The sequence below is a fragment of the Sander lucioperca genome, chromosome 4 (genome assembly GCF_008315115.2).
Source record: "Sander lucioperca isolate FBNREF2018 chromosome 4, SLUC_FBN_1.2, whole genome shotgun sequence".
Lineage (NCBI taxonomy): Eukaryota > Metazoa > Chordata > Actinopteri > Perciformes > Percidae > Sander > Sander lucioperca.
In genome coordinates this window covers 14,040,363-14,055,133 of record NC_050176.1, presented here as the reverse complement: position 1 = coordinate 14,055,133, position 14,771 = coordinate 14,040,363, and the positions used below count along the sequence as shown (strand labels likewise).

At 41.4% G+C, this 14,771-nt stretch overlaps 1 protein-coding gene and 2 long non-coding RNA genes across 3 annotated transcripts in view; 2 read left to right on the top strand and 1 right to left on the bottom strand.

The window, feature by feature from the left end:
- Window positions 1-4,908, top strand: part of gna12a (guanine nucleotide binding protein (G protein) alpha 12a) — a 20,362-nt gene extending 15,454 nt beyond the window's left edge. Inside the window, exons 3-6 of the mRNA XM_031288950.2 lie at window positions 1,081-1,131; window positions 1,224-1,424; window positions 1,711-1,917; window positions 2,938-4,908. Coding sequence (XP_031144810.1) covers window positions 1,081-1,131; window positions 1,224-1,424; window positions 1,711-1,917; window positions 2,938-3,099 — 621 coding nt within the window. The 3' untranslated portion in view covers window positions 3,100-4,908. The remainder of the gene's footprint in view (window positions 1-1,080; window positions 1,132-1,223; window positions 1,425-1,710; window positions 1,918-2,937) is intronic.
- LOC116042661 overlaps window positions 1-9,086 on the bottom strand; it is a 17,010-nt gene extending 7,924 nt beyond the window's left edge. Inside the window, exons 1-2 of the long non-coding RNA XR_004103284.1 lie at window positions 8,916-9,086; window positions 828-834 (exon numbers count right to left, since the gene is read on the bottom strand). This is a non-coding gene — a long non-coding RNA (uncharacterized LOC116042661). The remainder of the gene's footprint in view (window positions 1-827; window positions 835-8,915) is intronic.
- LOC118494962 lies at window positions 6,382-14,771 on the top strand. Its single transcript, XR_004897177.1, has 2 exons — window positions 6,382-8,546; window positions 14,520-14,771. It is a non-coding gene; the product is annotated as an uncharacterized LOC118494962 (long non-coding RNA).

The following is a 14,771-nucleotide window of genomic DNA, read 5'->3' as shown; positions in this document are numbered from 1 at the left end:
AAATGTGATTATAAGACAACACACTGATAAAACCATGCCTCATATAACACAATGATCCAGTTATAATCCAGATATGTCACTTGAGTCAATTTAGATCACAATTCTTTGCTGTGGGTCAAGCCTGTGCATAACAGTAGCTTCACAAATAGAATGTTACAAAAAATGATAATGAGACTGATATGATTATGGTTGGTCACACTGTTTCTGTCCTTTGTAGCTGACTGGGGAGAAGGCATCGATTGATGTATTATTAAATGTAATGCAATAACCACAGTATGACAGCTTCCATGGAAAGTGAATTAAATAAAGAAGAAATACAAGAAATGCAAGTGTTCTAATTATCTCATGTGCACAGACTAAAACCGGTACAGTTAACATTTTGAGTTCCACATGTATCTACAGCGATTCATTGTTCTTCAAATAGGCTACTTGTCCTCAGATAGTGGCCGGGTTAGCTCAGTTGGTAGAGCAGGCGCACATATATAAAGGTTTACTCCTAGATGCAGTGGCTGCGGGTTCAACTCCGACCTGTGGCCCTTTGCTGCCTGTCATTCCCCCTCTCTTTCCCCTTTCATGTCTTATCTGTCCTGTGGAATTAAAGGCCTAATCTAAAAAAAAAAAGACAAATATACAGCTTTAATATGCATATTATTATATGCAACTTGTGATATTTAACTGACCTAAACCTCACAAGTGGGACTAACAACTCTCCACAATTACACAAAATAAACAGTGCTAAACAGGTACAAAGACCATAAACTACAACGGGAATGTTACTCTATCAGCTACACACAGCTACGAGATGGATAAAAGCTGCCACTAAATACAAATTTGCTGGTAAATTGTTACACAAACAGCTGGTAAACGTAGACATGATACTGAATAAATTGCCAACAGTAACCAATATCTTTACAATACAAATATAGTCCTTGCATGTGGTCATGGATGCACACAAACACCAACTGAAACAGCAGGTTAAATCTCACTGTCCATACTTCCTCAAATTACTTATGCCTTTGGATCAGACTCAGTTGCATTTTGTGTCTGTAAAGGATTTTTTTCTTTTCTTCCCTCCTGCAGAGTGAGTCAGTCAAATACTTCCTGGATAACTTGGATCGTATTGGTCAACTGGTGAGTCACAGTGACTCATTAAATCTCAAGTGGACTTTGTATTTTTTCACCTCTTTCAACTTGTGAGAAAATGTTTTATCTCTCTTTTTCAGAACTTTATCCCAAGCAAGCAGGACATTTTGTTTGCGAGGAAGGCAACGAAAGGCATAGTTGAGCACGACTTTGTCATCAAAAAGATTCCTTTCAAAATGGTGGACGTCGGAGGGCAGAGGTCCCAGAGGCAGAAGTGGTTTCAGTGTTTTGACGGGATCACATCGATACTCTTCATGGTTTCATCGTCAGAGTACGATCAGGTAACACATTTCTGACCATGTAACGCTGATGTTGGTAAGAGGATAGTCAGTCTGATCATTATTCTCTTGACTTTTAGAAATACAAAATGGAAAAGAAACATCAGAGAGACACTACATTTGAGATTTACACAAAGGTCTCTTTGTGGTATGCTGAGGAAACTTGATTGTTCCCTCAGACGTGGCTCCGGTTCAAATCAACAGTCATATGACGACTGAATCCCTAATTGGTGCTCAGATAAAACCTGAAAAAAAAACCCAAAGGATAATTGTGTGTGTGTGATTCCAGGTCTTGATGGAGGATCGGAGGACAAACCGTTTGGTGGAGAGCATGAATATATTTGAGACGATCGTCAATAACAAGCTCTTCCTCAATGTGTCAATCATCCTCTTCCTCAACAAAACAGACCTGCTGGTGGAAAAGATTCGCACGGTGGACATCCGTAAGAACTTTCCAGAGTTCAGAGGAGACCAACGCAGGCTAGAGGATGTACAGGTACACGCACACGCACACGCACACGCACACGCACACACACACACACACACACACACACACACACACACAATGGGAATGAGCATGTACACTTTACACACACACACACACACACACACACACAAGCTCTCATTGATTGTGTTTACATTGGGTGCTCAACCTGAAAAATACAAATCAGCTAAAAAGTAGTGCACCATTGAAGCAATCAATCTCTGTAATCAATCCCTTCTTTGGGAAAGATATTTTTCAAGGCCAATGAAAAGAAAGGAAGACAGTGGACCAAGATGTTTTTGATTAACAGGCTCAACACTCAACGCTCTCCTTAGTTAAGCCTTTCTCATAATGATATTTGAATCTTGATGCACAATACTGTACAGCTGTTGTCTTCTTGTATTCATGTTCTCTATACTAGATTATACATTGTTATAGTTACTAAGCCTGACTCTCTGTTTTCTGTCCCTTTACATGCCCCTTGTGGCTGTCTGAGAGTTTACACACCTGGTCCGTTGTACACACCTGTGTTGAATTAGTCATTGCCTTGATTGTCTTATACATAAGTGACTTGCAGTTAACGCTGCTTTAAAAAACTTTACATGCACCATGCTTTAGTAACCTGTCACTGTAAATATGCGTATACATTTAGCAGGTCATTACATTGCTTGGGATCCACTTCTTACTGATTCTAAATGTAGTAGTGATACGATATGAGGCTTCCTGACTTTTATAGGGAGTGCGTTTAAGAAGGGTTGACAGTGCAGTGAGAGGAGAAATTACAGACTCTGAATTGAGGGAGTGCATGGCTTTTCCTGTCAATGCAAATGGTCTGAATTTTACAAATATGCTGTGATCCCTTCTCTGTCTAAAGTGTTTGTCATGCTCATGCACACATGTAGAAAATGTCATGCCCATGCGCACATGTAGAAAACCAGGTTATCAGGCCAAGAAATGGACTCTCTCATATACATGACGTTTAAGAAAGACTGTAACCTGGTTACTTAAGTGTCCATGCTCCGCTTCTTCCAGGCGTTCCTGGTGCAGTCGTTCAGCCGTAAGAGGAGAAACCGTGGCAAGCCACTCTTCCACCACTTCACCACTGCAGTAGACACAGAGAATATCCGCTTTGTCTTTCACGCCGTCAAGGACACCATCCTGCAGGAAAACCTCAAAGATATCATGCTGCAGTGACCTTCACGCTGCAGACGACAATGTCTCTGACTGTAAACTGTGAAACCAGCCATGAATCCACGCCTGGAGGACACTACTGCCCACAAGTGCATATTAACACTGACCTGTGGAGCAGTAAGTGGATTTTACTGAACTCTGAACCTGTGGAGCCCTGATGTTACCCGTTCGCCTACATCGGCCTCTGTGGAACCTGTGAGGGTCGCAGAGGACTAGACCCTGCATTTAACCTGTATAAATGTGTGTGCGCTGGAAAGACAGTCGCCTTCTTGTAGCTCTTAAGTGTTCTTGCCTTCATAAACAGGTGAGAAATTGTTTTTAAAAAAGAAGAAGAAAAAAAATAGAGAAATGCACCAACTACATGACATGAGCACTGAAAGTGTTTTTTCTCAGATGTATATATATATATATGACAACCCTGACACTAAACATAAAAGTCAGCCGGCTGCCAGCTGAAATGAAAGGGAGAGAGAACAGAAAGTTTAGAGCTGAAGAATGCCTCGTCCCAATGTCCACGTGACAGAGAGAGAGGGAGAGGGTGAGGGTTTGGGCTCCTACTGGTCATATGCCGTGCTACGTGATAAGGTTGCACAAGTGTTCCTGTCAATGAACTTTAACAGAGGAAAGAGACGAGTCTCTCTTGTGCGCCTGTTTTCTCCTGTGCTTCCTTTTCTGTCTATCTTTACCTCTCCTCCCCTGCTTGTGTTTATTCTCCTGCTCTCACCATCATACAAGAGAACAGCTGCAGATAGCAAGTCTTATCCCTCTTATCCCGTAACTCTCCTCTACTCTCTCGCACAATAGATAGATTGTTCGTCTCCTCCCTCTCCAGCAGAAACAGTAGACGGTCAAATTAGAGTCTCTTAGTTTAAAGACACACAGCTCCTGGTCTTGCATGAATTATGGTTCATCTCTATCCCTATGCTTTTCTACTATTTCCCACCAACTTCCCAGGAGAAGTACCACAATAGCCTAGACTCAACTATAATAAGCATCCCCTTTACAAGAAGAAGTCTTTCATATGCGGTTACACTACTCTACACTACTCCTTTTTCCTGTGAACGTGAAGGGAACATCAGAGGATGACAGGGTTGAACTGTAAATGACCTTATTCCCATGTTGCCGGCGGCCATTTTGGACTTCTGTAGCAGTCAGGGTGGGAAGTCCTAGAAGATTGGCACAAAACAAGTGAAACAAACCAGATTGAACAAAAACACTCATACTTAAACTCTTATATATGATACACAATGAGTTTCTTTCCTCCACCGAGTCTGGTATATTTTTATCAGGACAGGAGTCTATTATCACACTAATACCAAGTTAATACCATAGAAACACATCGTCATCCATTTTTATGAAGTTTGTTTTATAGTCAGTTAAACCATTGGTTAGGTCTAGTGCTGCAACAGTTAGTTGATTAATCGATTGACAGATGTCAAAAGTCAAATGTCGATCAATTGCTTTTATTGCTGGTTCCAGCTTCTCAAATGTGACGGTTTGCTGTTTTTTTCCTGTGTTATATCATTGTGAATTGAATGTGTTTGAATTTCGGACTATTTGTTGGGCAAAGCAAGTAATTTAAAGACTTAGAGACTAAGAAATTGTGTTCACTTTTTTCTGACATTTTGAAGCTGCACTAGTAAATATGTTTGGATGGAGAAAAAAAAGTGACTGTCTTTAATGTGAAAGAGGTCGTTCGTAGTGATGAACCCACAGGGAATTATTACTACTTATCCCCAGGCATTTCAGCTCATTGTTTTGGTGTTATGGCCAGCAACTTGGTTCACTCAAACCGCTGGCAGCTGCTTTCAGCAAAAACGCTCTAATAAACCCACTTCACACTACCTGCTCAGCAACAAACAGCAGACAGACACAATTATCAGTCATCTGGTGAACATAGTGGAGCATTTAGCAGCTAAAGAGTTCAAATCAATTTTGCGACGGTGGTTCACAACTAGTTCAATCACCCCAGGGTTTCCCAATCCAGTGACGTACGCGTTCACATAAAAGAGGCGGTGTTTACACATCGTGACCAATTGCAAACATCTACCAGAGCTGCTTATTTTACATAAGAAGAGCAAACTATGATACTACATAAATATGAAGAACACAGACATGATTTACAGGCAAAACACAATACAGTCGCTGCTTCCTAAAACAGGAAGGAAAGCTGGCAAAAAAAGCCGACGCAGTTATGTGTGAATCACAACGCTTATCAATATCACTTCCATCAGTCAGGCACAAGATCTGACCATAATTACACTTGTGCTTTCCATAAACAGTCGTTGCTTTAGCTTGTTATTAAAGTTGCAACCCTGGCAGTGGTAAGCGATCATGAGAGCAAATAAAAAATATAAAAACATAATTCAAACCGATGTGCGCATTGGCAATGCACGGCTCAAGAAGCTGACAAATAGCCTATACGTAATTCCCTCCGCTTAAAATCTATATCTTTCATAAAAATACCCATCAGGGAATGTTAACGGGGTCATCGGTCTCTAAATGTTTTAACTAGTGCTGTCAGTTAAACGCATTATTAACGGCGTTAACACAAACCCATTTTAACAGCGTCAATTTGTTTATCGCGAGATTAACTTTCTTTTTGGCATAGCAAACTTTGTAGTTTTTTTCACATGCTGTTGCAACAACTAGTAACGTTAGAAAAACTACAACACCACACCGGATCTAGCTAGACCGGAAACAAAACAACAGGCAGCCACACACACTTGTTTTGGCTTGCGAGCCGGCCAAAGAGTAGTAGGCTAACGTTACGTTTTGAGTGGATGGCGAGCGCGAGACGCCGAAATGGATGCCAATAAGATTCTGAATGGAAAGTTTACTTTTAAAAAGTTGACAAATGGTTCCATCGACAAGACCAAAGTGATCTGTGTGTTCTGTCGTTATGAACGGAGCTATCATCGCAGCACGTCCAGTCTGAAATACCACTTGATGGCCAAGCACACAGCTGATGCAAATTCTCTGCTGATTTTGATAAGACCATTAAAATGAGAAAAAATTGGACAAAAAGAAATCTAGGGACATTTAGAATAGACAAAAATGTGCGATTAATTGCGAGTTGACTATGACATTAATGCGATTAATCGCGATTAAATATTTTAATCGTTTGACAGCACTAGTTTTAACTTTTATGAGCGCACCTCTTTCTCTCCGTGCACCGAGCTCCACCGGATCTTCTAAGAATGGTGACGCCGTTATCAATCGAGTATTGATTGGTCAGTAGGTTGATCTCTAATCTCCAACATAACCTGCTCCCAATCAGGTTAGGTTCAGCATAAGTTACCACAACGATTTAACCCGGTAACAAGTGATCTGCCATCATGATGCACAAAACCCTGGGTTGAACCTAAAGTTACCTCGTTAACGCCAAATCTTGCTTCGTAGTACAGGCCTCAAAGTGGCCAAAAAACAATAATCAAGAGGTAAATCAGTAATGAAAATAATCACTAGTTGCAGCCCTATTTCACCACTGAGAGTTAGCTGGTAATGTAGCATAAAAAGAAAAAGTACTCTTGCTATGGTTTATTATACCTTGCGCACTGATTTATATATAATGTTGGTTAAGGTGTTGACCAGAACTCTGTCTGAGATGTCCTGTTATGTGATTAATGGATACCTGACAGCAAACCAGAAACATGTATCTTCGAAATCCTTTCAACCCATATCCTTGTTTGGATTGTTTCAAGTCATTGTCTTTCTAACATGTTTTCAAGTGGAGAATCTATTAAATGAAAATGTTGATATGATTCCCAACATTTGCATGATTTGGTACGCAGCAGTAGGAAACAGCTGGGCTGCTCCCACCCTGAATATTATGTCCAAATGGCCTCGAGGGAAATGAGGCGAGTCATGAGCACTTCCACACGCCTTATTATAATACTGTATTAAACTGTGTAATTTGTATGTATTTGTGTGTGTTTGCATAGTGACTTATGGCCCCGTTTTGTGCATGTTCATATGTCTTGTACATAGAATACTGTAAGTATTTGACTGACACTGTGTGTAATGTGGTAACCTTACAATACAAACACCACTCTGTCTAACAGTATCACTGTAACTGTAATGTTGCTGTAACATTTGTCGTTAACTAACCTACCTTTTCCACTCACACAAGTTTTTTTTGTAAGTGTCGTCATTGCACTGGATGCGTCCGAGAGAAAACAACCAGAAAGGATAACGTCTGGGAAAATGAAACAAATAGAAAAAACTTTTTAAGGCGAGCAGGATGGAGGCAGAGAATGAGAAGAGGGAGGTCTTCTGCTTTTGTTTTTTGTTTCCCAGTGCCTTGGCTCTGTGCTCTGTGGTGAAATACACTGCCGTTTGCTGACATGCTGTTTCTCTATTTTTTCAGTGTGGGCGCCTGTGTGTGTTTGTATATGGCAAAGCAAGAGGTCAAGATATTCTGCGTTGGAAAGTGAAAAGTGGTAGAAAGATTACCAGAGCTGGGTAACAGAGGGAGAAGGCAAAGGATTTTCATAAATGTTTTGAGTTCATGAAGGAGAGAAAAAATATGTTTTTTTAATAAACATATAATATGTTTTCTTTATAAGTCTTGGGGCAGTATAGTTGAGGTCATACTGATGTATAGCCCGGAGGCTAACTGTAGGCTTTCACCACATAATGTAATATGAAGCTCATCACTCTCGCTGGGTATAAGCGTGAAGCTGAAGTCGGGCGATATCTTCGTTACCCAGCAGAGTCTGACCTTTGCTTTGGCTTTTAATCAGAGGAGCTCTGATACATAACAGACTGCAAGTCTCAAGAGAGAGGGAGGGAGCCCAGAAACAACTAGACCAAAGTTTTAGCGTTGTTTCAGAAATCACATAGTTAACATAGATTTTATTTACACAGGAAGTGAGTAGAATGTAATTCAAGGTCCACACACACACACACACACACACACACACACACACACACACCAGCGTATACTGGATCTCTGCAACCAAAAAAAGACAGAAATGACCCTGTGAATGGGAAGGCACAGACTGGGGGAGGGACAGACAAAGGGAGGAAGAGAGAATACAAGAAAAAGTAAGAGGATAGAGGGAGGGAGGGAAGGAGGGAGGAGGGAGAGAGGTCATGTTTCCTCTGTTGAGCCCACTTCCTGTCCTGATCCCAAAATGGAGAGACTGTATGAACGACATCCCTCTGCCTGTTTCAGTCTCCACACACACACACACACACACACGCACGCACACACACACACACACACACACACACACACACACACACACACACACACACACACAGAAACCCAAACCAGCCTCCTGCGGTATCCTACAAAGGAGATGAGAGGAAAAAGCAGGGAGCAGAAAAATATATCCCCAGTGGTCTCTGAAACATAAGAAAGCCTTCGTTTATAGAGGCAGAGAGACGCTGAACATTTTGTCCTCAAGTTGCACCACACCATATGTGTTACGTGTGGCCTATGTGTGTGTGTGTGTGTGTGGTAAATTGAGTTTATCTACAGTATATGCCATATGGTCATTAACAATAGGATAACTCAGTGTTCTTTCCTGGCACACATTGATTTTGATCTAACAATTTTTTGAAGTGAATATTTTTTTTGTTAGGTTATGGCAAAATGTACAGTAAATGTAACCACAATTGACTGAAATCAACTATTTTAATACTTCAATTTAATAACGTCATGTGGATGGATGAAAATGTATATCTGCGTAATGTAGTTATATATTCTTTTGCTAACATTAGATATATACAAAACCACAAGTTTGCTGCTGAGACAGAAGCAGGTCTAAAACAAAGTTAATTTTCTCCTGATTTGTCCATCTGAAAAACACCAAATAAGTGTCAGAATGATCGGGAGGTATGTGGCTTGTGAAAAATGGGTCCAACATTCACTTTGGTAACTATGGGGCGAAAGAATCAGTCATAATCTGTTTTCACATTCCCTTCTCCCATTGGAATCAATACACTCATGACCTATTTCTATTGTCCTAATGAGAAGTGGCTGTGGCGAAACCCATGTGACACAGATATAGGAACTTACTCTGAGTTGGGGTCTCTCGGTTCTAAATCGTCTCTGGTTGAACCCAAGCCACTGCGGTAAGGACTGAGCCTTAGTATGTAGGGCGCACGGTCAACCAAATGAGCTACCAAGGCACCACAGTTAACATTTTTACTTGTCCACAAATCAAGTATCAAAATAATAACTCTTCATAATAACAATTTGGCCGATAGCCGATACCGGTTTTGTTGTTTCCCGTTTTTTGACAGGGAAATGATCAATCTGAACTGTTTGAAAGTCATTCATCCCTTCATTACACTATCTTCAAATTAAACAACCTTCTTTCACATGAAAAATAACTGCTTTTTAAAAGCCCTTTAAGCCTGTTATACAACTAACGTAACCTTAATGACAGTAATCTTTCAGTACAGCTACATAGCCCAACAAAAACATTTTGTTTGACATTTAAATTAAATGTAAAAGCCATTAAAAAAGCAATACAATATTAATATGTTATCCTTGGAGTGTAACACTGCTTTTATCAAGTTAAAACCTTTGTCAACCCACTGTGCTGTGAGGCTAAGCATACTCATACAAGCCATTAGCTCATTAATGTGTGGCTACGACGTTGTAGATTTTAGGGAGACAGACGCCAGCGAAATGACAACAACTGGGCTGTGTGTGTGTGTGTGTGTGTGTGTGTGTGTGTTTGTGTGTGTGTGTAGGCTTCGAAACGGCGAGTCATCTGATGCAATCACCTTGTTAAGTAATCCCTTTATCATTGGTGCTGCGCTGGGGGAATGTTTTCTCAAATGCTGTGGTTTATCAATAACTGAGTCTTGCTGGTGGCGGTTTATGTTGATCACTCTCTGAAACGTTGTAATACTCCCACACGGCCGACCTTACTGTAAACAAACCACACGTGGGCATGGCACCCTTTGACCTCCTCCGTTATGCCACTGTTGGGTCCAGTCAGTGGCTTCTTCTCTATAAAAACCAAAAAAATTAAATAAAAAAGGCTTCTTCTCCATGTCAGCTGATGCTAGCGGACTGTTTTAAAAAACAACAACACATAAACATCTGCCACTGCCATCTTATTTGCCAATGGCATTCCACGAGGCAAATCGGCCGATACTGATGTTATTCCGATAAATAAAATAAAAAAGGTGCACCTCACCAATCAGAACGTATTCACCTAGCAACTTCTTATTGACACACGTGTAAACATCCTAGAGACCAGATCCTAAATCACCTAGCAACCACCTGTAAACACACAATAAACCTCCACAAACCAAATTTCAGCAACCTTGCATGTTATACCAACTACACGGAACACCAGACAACCACCTAGCAAAAACTTGGGTGACTAGCCACACCTTTGCAGCCATGTGGCAACCACCTAGCAATTATCTACCAACTATTAAGCAAGACCTCACTTTAATAATAGCCGAAGCAGGTTGCTCAGTTAGCAAGCTCACACATTTAGAATATGTAGCCTTTCTGTATTTGTAATCTACAGTTTAATACTGTAGGTAATTGATTGCAAATATTAGATTGGAGGAATAGGAAATAGAAGTATTAGAGAAATAAGAAACGTATGTTGATTAGTCTAGTATACACAGACCTGAGTGCCACCACACTACACCTTATCTGTATTACTGTGTGTGTGTTAGGGTTTGAGTGTGTACACGGCCTCATGTGTGCGGATGAATTTGGTCTCATGACTTTGGTTAGGCTGATGTTTCCCTAAGGCTGTTTTGATTGGACCTACAGCTGAACTCTGATATTTAATAGTGGGCCAAATACTCCCTCTGTTTCTGCCACACACACACACACACACACACACACACACACACACACACACACACACACACACACACACACGCACACACACACATACACATACACACACAGACACACACACACACACACACACACACACACACACACACACACACACACACACACACACACACACACACACACACACACACACACACACCCCTTTGGTTCATTAGCTGATGATTTGGCCATGATACATCACTGGACCCCAGGCCATCGTGTCATTAAACCACTTCTGTTTTAATTCACGCTGACAGTGATGCCTGACATCTTATCTGCTCTGCAGGATGTGTTTTTTTCTCTTTTGGTGCAGAGCCTTGAGGGCAGACTGTTTGTTAATCAGGGCGATGAGCACACCAGATAGATGAGGATAAATAAAACTACACATGCATACTTACATAATCCTAAAGCTTTTACTCTCTGCCTCTTACAACAACTAAGTTAAACGTATGTAAACAATTTATTAAATAGTTATAGCCTGTTTGTCCATCTCCTCCTCCATACTTTAATACTTTACAAGAAAGGTAGATGTCTCCCTCTGCTGGTATGAAAGGAGTAATGCAACATTTCAATTTACTGTGGTGCTAAACAGCCAGTCTGTAAGTTAAAGGAACACGCCGACTTATTGGGACTTTAGCTTATTCACCGTAACCCCCAGAGTTAGAAAAGTCCATATATACCCTTCTCATCTCCGTGCGTGTTGTAACTCTTTCCGACGGCTCCACCGGTAGCTTAGCCTAGCACGGATCCTGAAGGTAATCGGTTCCAACTAGCCTACTGTTCCGAATAAGTGACAAAATAACGCCAACATTTTTCTATTTACATGTTGTGATTTGTATAGTCACAGAGTGTACAAACAAGGTCACATGAGACACAGCCTTTCTGAGAATATAGTTCCCAGTTTATATATGGTTAGAAGATGGCTGTGTCTCATGTGACACAAATAACACATTCACACACAACAAATACTAATATTTTGTACTTTGGTTGAAATTTGAATCATGAATGCAAGGTGCAGTAGACGTGTGGGCGTCTCCAATGCACACCTTCTATTTTGGTACATGTATGTGCAGCAGTGCAACATGCAAAAGGGTTGGGTAAAGGTGAATATAGATGAGTGGGTGTGACGATTAATAAATACTCTCTCAGCCAGTCACATCACTGGTCTCATACTGTAGCTCTGAAGCAGCTGTGCCAATCACAGTTAAACGAGATAACAAAAAAAATTACAAACAAGCCAGAGCATTTTCCCCACTAAGCGGTGAAGCCAGATCAGCCAGTGCAGCAGAGAAAGGCTGGGCAATGCGAGACTGTTTGGAGCCTAACAGTGTGCAGACCTGCTTTGTGCCCTGCAGTGATTGCAGTATTTTTGCCTGCATGTGTGGACACTTGGTCCCACTTCTACAATGTGTTAGTAACATAATAATTCACTACAGACTTTACCAGTGTGTTAACAGATGCATGTTCTACCTGACATAGATTTCGGCACATTTTGGAGAGGATCAGATTCACATCCTTGGGTTGCAAGACAAAAGAGGAAAAATCTGTTTCACAACACAATTATATGCTACATGTTTGCTTCCCTGATTTTGCCCACCATGTTAAGCTACTAAGCTAATCATGTTTTGCATTTAATTTACATTTCTGTTTTTTTGGTTTGTTTTACCCTTAGTTTATTAAGTGGCAGAGCCTGAAAAACTTCACAGCTATTTCAATCAGGAGAGACTTCGTTGCAGATATGCAAACATTTATTAGTAAGTTATTACAAAGTAAGTACATACATAAACTTTGGAGATTAGACTCCATCGTAAAAGGGGTATCTATACATTTCTAAGGTTTAAGAAAACCAAACATATCCCCCAATGGAATCTAGACACTGGTGGTGGTGACAAAAAACCCGTAGACCGGATGAAAAACCAAAAACGAGCCGTCAGCCGGGAGAAGACCGAGAACACCGTGGTTGAAAATGCTTGGAGGTAGAAGGGGAGGAGGCGGGTTGCACTCTCGTCTGAAAATACAACTGACAGAAGCAGGAGAGAAAACAGATTTAAAACATGGTAGTCATGCTGTGGCTTGAACATACGTGCCCGATTCTGATTAGTTTACAGAAACATAACACCCACCAATCAGCTGATAATTTAAAGAGAAGAGACATAACATAATTGAAGTCTCCCTGACAGAATTTACGCTGAGCTACATTTCTGAACTATTTCATGTTGTTTATTTAGCATGAGGCCATGCACTGCACTGTGTTAGGAAGGATTTTCTTAAATTCATCAGTTCGTCAGTTGATCTTTCAAAAGTCTCCAGGTCCTTACATAAATATGAATCATCAGTTAACTTCTTCAGTTCCTTTAAGTTTTGCCGATCTGATGTGCTGTGACATTTCCTCTGTGTCTGTGCATGATGCTCTCTCCTCCTCGGTCTCCCTCCACCATCCTCTATCCTCCTTGGTCTCCATCCACGGTCCTCTTCTCCTTCCATCATGCACCTTTCCTCTCCAAGTTTTCCTGGTCAAGAGCAGAGTAATGGCCTGCCACTAATACCATGTGGATATGATTATGAATGGTAGTGTTAGAGGGAAGTAGGCCTGGTCTTCTTCATAGGGTTTGCACAGGCCATGCACGCACAGGTCTGTGAACAGATATTACTTTAAAGGGGTGATAAACCGATAAAACCGATTTTACCTTGTCATAGTTGAAAAATGACAGTTTGGTGGGTAAATAGGACATACAGTACATAGAACCTCAAAATCCCATTGACACCTCTTTCCTCTGCAAATCTCACAATTTGAAACTTCCTCTGAAAATGGGCAAATCCCAACAAGCCACCAAGTTGACGTCAACTCGGTTGGCTCCTCCTCATTTGGCTCTAGTCTCTAGTCTTTGTCACGCCCCAACATTTACATAGACTACACCACTGATCTGAGATCAGGTAGTCTTCTGAATCTAGGTCGCGCAGATCTCTGATACTCCATTACTAAATTCACTTCTGAGACTTTTTTATGCGAGAAGTCAACTATGTAAAGCTCAAAAATGGGCCATTTTACGAAAATTGATGGCTAATTGCAAATTTGGTAAGACAGTGTTGGACTTCACAAGCTCCACAATCTGCCGGGACAGGTGGCGGCTGTTGGCCGGGTTTGCTGCCTTCCCTGTCGGCCTCTCCCCCTTCACAGACCCGCTAAGTTGGAGGATCTCACACATGAGCTGCGCTGTGTACCTTAGAAAGAAGAAAGTTTGGAAGTTTTTCAAGGATATTGAAAATGAACCACGTCGTAAATGCAGCGTTTCATACTGTACACCGGAATAGCCTACTGGCCCAGAGAAAACTGTTTAGAACGAGTATATCGGACGAGAGGGAGTTGTGGATCTAATGCAGCGCCGCAGAGGCACTGGCAGAGGACATGTTTGCAGGGGTTCAGTCTCTGCTCCCCGCGCTTACTAGTTACAAGGTGAGTTGTGATTCTTTGGTGGAGGTTTTTTAATGTCCCAAGGGTAACGTTACAACAACACTAGTTGTTATTTTGGCTGCGGCTTGCGGCCGGGCATGTCTGGGCATGTAACAGACAGTGTGTCTGTTTGTGTGTGCGCAGCTCTGTGTGTGTGTGTGTGTGTGTGTGTGTGTGTGTGTGTGTGTGTGTGTGTGTGTGTGTGTGTGTGTGTGTGTGTGTGTGTGTGTGTCTGAAATATGAGACCTGCTGTATCGTCTCCAATGTATGTATGAGTGGTTCCTCAACCAGACAGCGCACAGCTCATCTAAATATTCATGAGCATACCATATTTGGAAGAAAAGCTGTCGTTCCAAATAGAGCCATTACACAGGGATGCATAAGGGCCAAAAAAAA